An 8,425-nucleotide genomic window follows, 5' to 3' on the forward strand; every position below is an offset into this window, starting at 1 on the left:
AACTCTGTTACAAAGATTGGAGTGAAGTGCAAAAAATATGCAGAGTGTTCTTGATATTTTTGAGCAATTTTTGATCTTGGAAGCCTTCAAATCTAATTTTTGGTTATTGGGAGGTGTTTTTATACTTGAAAAATCAATTCTTCTGACACCCAGATAGATTCTGACCGTTGAAAACAGTTTGGGAGCAATTCTGCTTGTTATTTTATCTTTTAGCATCAGTTCAAACTGCCAAACAGAATGCACTTAGTCGACTAATCGATATCACTTAGTCGACTAAGTCGTTTCTATTTTTGAACTCAGTTTTTGACAATAGACTCTGTCTTTGAGCATTTCTGACAGTACCCTCTTGGTTGACTAACAAACTTTCTTGGTCGATTGAGTCGTTTCTGTTTTTGAACCCGGTTTCTGACAGTAAGCTCTTAGTTGACTAACTCTGTCTCTTGGTCGGCTAAGTGCTATCTGTTTCACGATTTTCTTGAACTCACCAGTTTCTGTTCTGAGTTTCATCCAACCAACTCTCTTGGTTATTCAACTTAGGAGCTTCTCATTCAATTGCTCACTTATAGCTCCTTATTCTTGTTAGTATTGATATTGTCTCTTGAATTTTTAACTAATTATTAAATATATTTGTCTTGCACACTCAAGTGGAAAAGTTAGATATAGATAAATGAGAATGTTTTATTATCATCAAAAACTAATGGAGCCAACAAAAGTGACCGTCCTCAGGTTCCGAACTGACTTTGATTTATTGGTCTCTAAGTATTTACAGAAATATCAATCCCAACTACTGAAGTCTCCTTGTTTTTCCCACCTTGTTTGGACATCAACTACTAAAGTTTTGAAAACTTGGTATCATTAAGTGGAGGTCTAGTAGCAGGGAAAGAATCAATGCATGTCAAGAATTTTACTGAACCTAGCACCGGGCATCAAGCCATGCAATAATATCATTAAGGACAGTAAAAATTCTGTCATCAGGTTCCCCTTCCAGAATGCTGTGATAGCCTTCTTCATATAGCTTCAGAGTTTTGTCCTTGCTCGAGGCGTTTTCATAAAGAAACTGGCTGATTAATGGATCTGTTACCTTATCATCGGCTCCATGAAGAATCAGCAATGGAGATGAAACCTGCAATACTCTGGAATCGCCTCAATTTTTCTTTGTTATAAATATACTCTATTTGTCTAGATTAAATAATGGGAATGCAATAGAACCCTGCTGCAGACATTGGCTAATATAAAGACATATAAAACTAATTAATCATAACTGACCTTCTCGACTTGCATCTCAATTTCCTTGGTGGCCTTTAAAAGTTCAACAGCAGTTTTCAATCGTACTGGATCATTGTAACAAATCACATTGTATACAGCCTGAAATTTGAAAGAATACAACATCACTATTAACCCAGATCATATCTAAAAGCAAATACAACAAAATGTAGTTTCTGGTTTCTCCCAATGATAATAAGAAAATTCCATTGTTTTTTTGCCCATAAATATCTTTATTGATGACTAATGATGAAGCATTCTATATCATTAATAAAGAAAGAAGTGTTGTAAATATCCTATATTTCCAAAGATTCAGACATGATGAAATTTTATGCACAGAGATTGATAAGGGGACTTCTCCAAGATTTTGGTGTCTCTTATAATGCTAGCTATCAGAAATGGCAATAGAGGACCCGATGTGAAAACACAGCAAATCCTTCACTCTCTTTAAGAGAAAAACCATATTTATACTAGACGGAGTCTGGTGGCTATTAGTAAATTAAGGAGAAATATGCATTACTGCCTCCTAGGTAATCTTCAACTCAAAGTAAAACCGAAGCAGAACCAATGGCTCTTTATGTTAGTATAAATATAACTATGTCCTTCTTCATCTATGCCATGGAGATCATTCAAAACTTAAATAAAGAGATTATGGCTTCATTCATTTGTCTGCTACATGACAACAAAAACTAGGTTGACCTGCCAAGCAAGTAGGTAATGAAGCTTGAACTGTTCTTAGGATATGAATATTTCCATATGGTCTTAGCTGCTTTGATAATAATTAAAGTTAGGGCTAAGACAAAAATGTTACTAGTAACTAGGTAAATTCAAAATCCAATTAACAAACTGCTGCAAATAAGGAACGATGGAAACAGGAGAGCGGGTGCATCATCCTCCATGATGCTTCAAACTTTTAGGTTTTCGATATTTATATAACAAAAACAGGCAAAAGAAGACGTCTTGATATCCGATAAGCTGTGTAATATGTTAATTGTCTTTCAACCGTAGAACTCTACAAGTTAATTTATCCAGAGTGAGCGAAGGAAATACTAGCCATTTTCTTTTTCCTTGGGTCTCGGAAAGCCAATTCAGCTAGATCTTTCTGTGGGACAAGCTTTGCTGTTGGCATAATTTTAGACAGAAAGGTCAAAACCTTCAAAACCGGTTCTGGAGGAGTTACATCATCTGCAATCTTAGCAGCAATAAAGTTTAAATCAATTGAATGTCAAAACAGAACGTTCCTAATACAGAATGCGAACTTCAGAAGTTATAAAATAGCTGAACAGTTCAGATATAGCATGGTATTTTAACATCATCTTATGCCAGTTCAAAGACAGATCTTATTACACAGTTATTATAATTCTTCGAAGATGATGTGAAGAAAATGCAATGGCAACCAATCAAAGATCCTCAGTGACTAGCAAAAGCAAGAAAACTTATGATTTGCACAATGTCTGTTCATTCAATTCCAAGTCTTGTTGAAATAGGAGTTTTTCACAAGATTCAAAAACGTTTGCTTTCTTAACTTTCTAACATCAGAGATCTTTCAGGCTATTCAATCAAGTTTCATGCAAGCATCAGCACACTTCAGAGAAAAGCTAGACAAAGTACATTTCGGTTGTTTTTTAAGACCATGGTAGCCAGGAGAGAATTCAGTAAAATCAAACAGATGACAGAATAATTACTCTCTATGCGCAGGGAGCTTCGACTAATAAGTCAGAAGTAATACTGATGCCTGAGGGATGGGGACCTGTTCTACATGCCTGATGCCCCCAGCCTGATAGTCTTTAAGTGTTTTGGTATAGCCAAAACAAAATAGGCTGCCCTTCATATCCACAAAAATGGGAACAACCAGGAAGCTGAGACTGCAGAACTGCAATCTACATTCTTTCACTGCAGTGCAGTCTTATGTTAAATGTAGTTAAATTGATGATTGAAAGATCCCGATAATATTTCTCCAGGAAAAAGTAGCCCTATAATTTCCCCTGAAAACATTTTAAGTTTTCACTTTCTACAAGCATCAACCTGTTCCTTTCTTTCCACTTCAATTTCTAGGGATTCAGTACATTAAACTTCCAATGATTGTTAAGTTACTTCTGGGATGCTGCTTATGTTCATATAAAACAATTTATATGCTGTAAATAACTTATAGATGGTATACTCTAGAACCTATATCTGATAACTTCTTGCGATTGTTGTTGTTGCTCTTCTTCTTCTTCTCTCCCTCTCTCTCCAGTATAAACATCACTAACCTTTACTTTTGCTAGGTCAAAAGCTTAAAGAATAAGTATGTTTAAATTCAAGTTTAATAAGTAAGCAATTATTTTTATTCTTTCTTTTTGTTGAGTTATAAATTATTATTCATGGGGTATTGAGGTTTGTTCATGTATATTTACCTAGCATTTAGGAAGAAGAACTTGTAAACCAATTGAGTGGTGCACACATTTATACTCTTTAAATAGAACTTCTTACAATCTTATGGATCCACAAGAATCAAATCTATCTAAGGAAGAATGAGGAACTTACTTTACACATTGGCGCTACAAGGATTATTCCATCCCATCCTTGTGGATCCTTCAAGTGAACTTTGAGAGTAACAGCTCCACCCATGGACTGTCCCAATATGAAGAAGGGCAATCCTCTAGATTCAGGTCTTTCTGATAATCAATAATATAAAGCAAAATCACAACAGCTTCTCAAATTAACCACTCCAATGTAAAAGTGCAAAATGTATGATGATTGATTGCAAAACAAGGCAATTCCAGGTACTATTTTCCCACCTTTGATTTTTGCATATTGTTCAATGACATTGTCAGCTAATTCATCAAAGCTATAGATGTAACCGTGCAATCCTTCAGAGAGACCGAAACCTGGATGATCAATAGCATAAACACCATAGCCGGATGCGGCAATGAACCTAGCAATGCCTGTAATCCCAAATTATCCATGCATTAAATAAAGTCGTTGTACATGGCTCAACTACTGAAACAAAATAAAATATAAGCCCATGAAGTGTGAAGAATTTAAATTTATTCTATGAAGAGACACAATCAACAAACCTTCAAAGAAGAAAGTGCAAGTATCACCATATCCATGGCAAAAACAAACAGCACCCTTAATCTTAACTCCTGGTTCTGGCATCCAGCTTCTAAAGAAAATCTCCAGTCCCTTTGAATTCCTTTCAATCCACTACGAACATCAAGAAAACATAATTAAGTTCCAATAAGTAAGCATTTATAGTGGTAAATTAAAAGAAGAAAAAATTTTCCGCTTGGCTTGGGATGATATTGACGACAAAGTTCCTTTATGGGTCATGCCACACTTAGACTGGAGGACATAGCTTGGAGATTCTGAGTAACATCGAAAGAGTACTCCGAACTTCAGTTAAGTTGTCGCCTTTTTTACTTGCAACACACAATTAACCCATATTTTTAAAACTTAATTTGGAAAAATTTTCCATTCTTTTACTCGCTTACCACTTTCTATGCATACAAGGGTTCTGCAATTTAGACAGAATTTAAAGTATCTCATTGTAGTACAGTGAGCTATTTTCCCTTCCTCTCTTCATTTTCTGGGTAAAAACAAAACAGAGCAACTCGAATAAATAAACAAACGCTTACCTCCTCTGTTCTCACACCAGCAGGAGCCATCTACCATCAGTCAATAAAATTCCCCCCATCCCGCCAAAAAAGATAAAAACACAAACATCAGTTACAATTTCCATTAGAAAAGCTAAAATATTCAAAAGATGAAACTGCTAATTCAGCTACAATCGTTACCAAGTCAAACAGACCTTGAACAAGCAATGATCAAGCTGCTGCTGCACTTGGATGAAAGCAGATCGAACTCTTCTACGAGCGGCAGCATAGTCAAGATTCTGTGAAGCAATCAAGTTCAACTCTTCACTGACTCCCTCAATCTTCTTCTTGCCCGCAGCTGTTGCGACAGTTAGGCGACGAGTTCGTTGAAGTGGAAGTGCTGGAGTGGGAGAAATGGTAGGAATCGAAAGCTTTGGTGGATGAGAGGATGGAGAGTTGAGTTTTCGGGGAAGAAAAGGTGACCAGGATCTGAAAGTCAGAGAGAGTTCCATGGTTAATGCCTCAATAGGATTTGGCGGTGGAGCGTGGAACTCAAAGCCGCTGTCAATGTAGTAGTATTATAAGATGGATGAAAAAGCAAAGCCAATTTGCACGTTACTTTTCCTGCCCAATTCTTAAACTTTTGCTCGAATGCTCGTGGTCCACGTGCGTCTTTGTTTTATATCTGGTCAAATATATTTTATTCAACCTTTCGAATCAAAAAGGTCCCGGGAACTTTCATCGATTAGAAATTCCAACAATTTCATCAAAAAATCCTTCTGTCATATATCGTATGGGAAGTGATTGTTACTCCATGGGCTAGCTGAGGGCTGATTGATTGATATTATGGTAGTTGGGGTTTTGATTTTATTCCTCCAAATAGATCGGTCGGTCTTTCTACACCTAGCGAAACGCATTGGTGAAAAGAAGTGAAAAAACTTGTAATCCGGCCAAAGTAAAAAAAAAAAAAACCCAAAGTAGATTATTTCCTCTGCGACTTTTGGATTTTGTTTCCGGCTACCAAGAATTGGCTGCAAGTTAATTGCTGCTTTGTCTCATTTAACAACAAAGCATCAGTCAGCAGCCGAAAAAGAAAATCCAAAACAAAACAAGAAAATAATTGTATTTGTCATATGTCATCTTAATAATTACGGTAACTTATTAATTTCTTTAATGAAGCCTAACGGATATGTGGTCACTTTGTGAAATTTAAATATTTCACTATCCATGTTCTATATTATAATAATAACAATAATTTAATATTATCAACCACTTTTACTGAATGGTTCAAATGTCAAGCCAACAAAATTTCGGCTCAAAACCAGGCTGCCTCCACTCCTCATCTGCTATTTTTCATTGTAAAAAACCTTTGGAATGTAGTTAATAATCTGTTCACTGCTCCTTCCCTTTGCTTTCTGCAAACACTTGTTGATATTTTCTTCTTTCTTTATTCTTATCATTTGAGCATGAAACATTATGTGCATGTGTTCCACGTCATAGCAAATGAAGCATGCCCATGCTAGCTTCTTAAGAGCTTAGATTTTCTAATGTCCCACAATATATTTTAGAGCTACTTTTCTATACAAACGAGCGGTGAGAATATTAAGTTTTACAAGTGTGTTTGTAAAAATATGTATCTCTTTAATAGTTTTGTTAATTTTTTTAATTTTTAATTATAAACTAAAGAAAATGTGATAAGCATTTAAACTCCTTTTGTGAATTGTCCCACATTAAATATAGGAGAGTTTTGTGTTTCTATTCTCTTTGTATGGCTGCTTAAAGCTGAAAATAATGGTGTTCTTTTTCTTTCTTTTGACATAAAACACCACCAAAAAAAAAAGATACTTTTCGTGTTAGGGTTAATTTTCCCTCGCTTTAAAGTCTATACAATCCTCACTAATTCTTTTAACAATGGTAAATGTAACCCTCACAACCTCTCTCTATAAGTCCTGTTGCCAATCATATATAACGAGGCATAACATCCTTGCTATTGATTTCATATTGTTTTTTATGATAAAAAATATGTCCTCATTGTGGTCTAATGTGTGTGCTTTAGTGGCCCACGTAATATATCATCAAGTAGACTTAGCCTTGAAATGAAGTAGATCCAAGATGAAATCCGTTAAGGCCCAGCTAGCTATGTTAATCGATTAAGCATGAAGTGTTAGTTGATTAAAATTTTGAAGCTGTGAACTAGAGACCAACTCAAACAAAGGTTAGTCGATTGAACGTGTGCGGAAGCATTTCATAGATATAGAATTCTTATGAAAACTACTTCGATCAATCAAAATTCCTTTGTCATGCGATTAACTGGAAGGATGAAGTTTAACATCTCAACTGGTTAAACGAACTAATGAAGAATCTTATGCTTATAAGCTAGGATGTTGGATAACTCATCAATCATGTGAACCTGCAAGTTTGCTGTAAAATTCTGTTAGCTCCAATGGATAGATTTCCTCAAACAGCAACAATTTTCAAAAACTATTTATAAGGAAAAAAGGAGGAGGTTCATAGTATCTAGAGAGAGATCAGAATAGAACGAATTGGGTTGGAAAGTATAAAGAACTCTTTTTTAGTTTATCTTTACTCTTTGAGCTTAACTTTAATCTTTAGGAAAGAATGTTTATGTGTTGTAAAAGGTGTTATCAGACTAGTTGGTGATCAAGTTGCATATTTGTAAAAGTTGCTTTGGTTCATAAGCGTGGAATTGCTCACTAGTTTTTTTTTTTATTGTTAGAAGCACTTAAAGGGTTGTATGAACTAGGAATAGAGCTTAGGATATAGCTAACCTTGTAAAAGCTTGGTGTAAGTAATTAATTACACTTTAATTTAGTGAAGTTAAGATTAAAAATCCTTGGCAAGGGTTGTAAAGGTAATGGATTGTGAAAAACCCAACTTAAATAGGAGATCATTGGTAAATCCCTGCCCTTGCTTGTTTGATGGCATTCCCCTTTTTTGGTCAGCAGCATCTTTGGTCCTTCGTCTTCTTTTGTAGAGCTGTCAATATGGGCTGGCCTGGCTTAACCCGACCCAAGCCCTTATGGGTTGAGAAAATATGGGTTGGGCTAGACCCACCCATTTTTTATATGGGCCATCAAAACATCAACCTAGCCTACTCCTTGTTAGCCCATGGGCTGGGTTGGGCTAGCCTATTTTTATTTTTTTTTAAAAAAACTCATTTTTATAATTTTTTCTAACAAATTTTCTATTAATAAAATTGTTCTTAGATTTAATTCATAAATTGAATAATAAAAACATGTTACAAATAAATAAATTACACCAAATATAAAAAAAAAAATAAATTACATAATAAAGTTGAAATCTTTAACACAAACTACTATCCCATAAACATAAGTCTATAACTAAATAATAAAAATTTCAAAACTCATTTATATCCTCCTCAATCCTCATTCTCAAGTAAAACATTTAAATCTTATTTAGACAACAATGATTTCTCAAGGTCTGAATTATTATTAATTTATCATCTAATATTCATTACCATAAAAGAAAAAGAGATAATAAGTTTTAATCTAAATTAAAATTTTTAATTTGACAAGTAAAGATTAAAGACATTGAAATATATA

The 8,425-nt window shown here is 34.7% G+C and overlaps 1 protein-coding gene across 2 annotated transcripts; it reads right to left on the reverse strand.

The window, feature by feature from the left end:
- Positions 1-660: 660 nt before the first annotated feature.
- Positions 661-5,478, reverse strand: LOC110427629 (alpha/beta-Hydrolases superfamily protein). Of its 2 annotated transcripts, XM_021443166.2 has the most exons (8): positions 5,057-5,474; positions 4,884-4,913; positions 4,323-4,452; positions 4,044-4,190; positions 3,790-3,920; positions 2,318-2,455; positions 1,267-1,365; positions 661-1,123 (listed from the first exon to the last, which is right to left on the reverse strand). In XM_021443166.2, the coding sequence occupies exons 1-8, from the start codon at positions 5,351-5,353 to the stop codon at positions 914-916; spliced, it is 1,182 nt and encodes a 393-aa protein (XP_021298841.1). In that variant the 5' UTR covers positions 5,354-5,474; the 3' UTR covers positions 661-913. The 2 variants fall into 2 exon arrangements, with proteins under 2 accessions (XP_021298841.1, XP_021298842.1); XM_021443167.2 differs by lacking the exon at positions 2,318-2,455 and having other exon boundaries at positions 5,057-5,478.
- Between the last annotated feature and the right edge of the window lie 2,947 nt (positions 5,479-8,425).

Source organism: Theobroma umbraticum, unplaced genomic scaffold (genome assembly GCF_002168275.2).
Source record: "Theobroma umbraticum cultivar Fairchild unplaced genomic scaffold, ASM216827v3 scaffold_2.0, whole genome shotgun sequence".
Taxonomy (NCBI): Eukaryota; Viridiplantae; Streptophyta; class Magnoliopsida; order Malvales; family Malvaceae; genus Theobroma; species Theobroma umbraticum.

Coding starts and splice junctions, on each gene's coding strand:
- LOC110427629 (XM_021443166.2), bottom strand. CDS start 5,353: ATGGAACTCTCTCTGACTTTCAGATCCTGGTCACCTTTTCTTCCCCGA. Junction 4,453..4,883: donor CTGGTGTGAGAACAGAGGAG/GTAAGCGTTTGT, acceptor TGATGTTCGTAG/TGGATTGAAAGGAATTCAAA. Junction 2,456..3,789: donor TTGTAGCGCCAATGTGTAAA/GTAAGTTCCTCA, acceptor ATTGCTGCTAAG/ATTGCAGATGATGTAACTCC.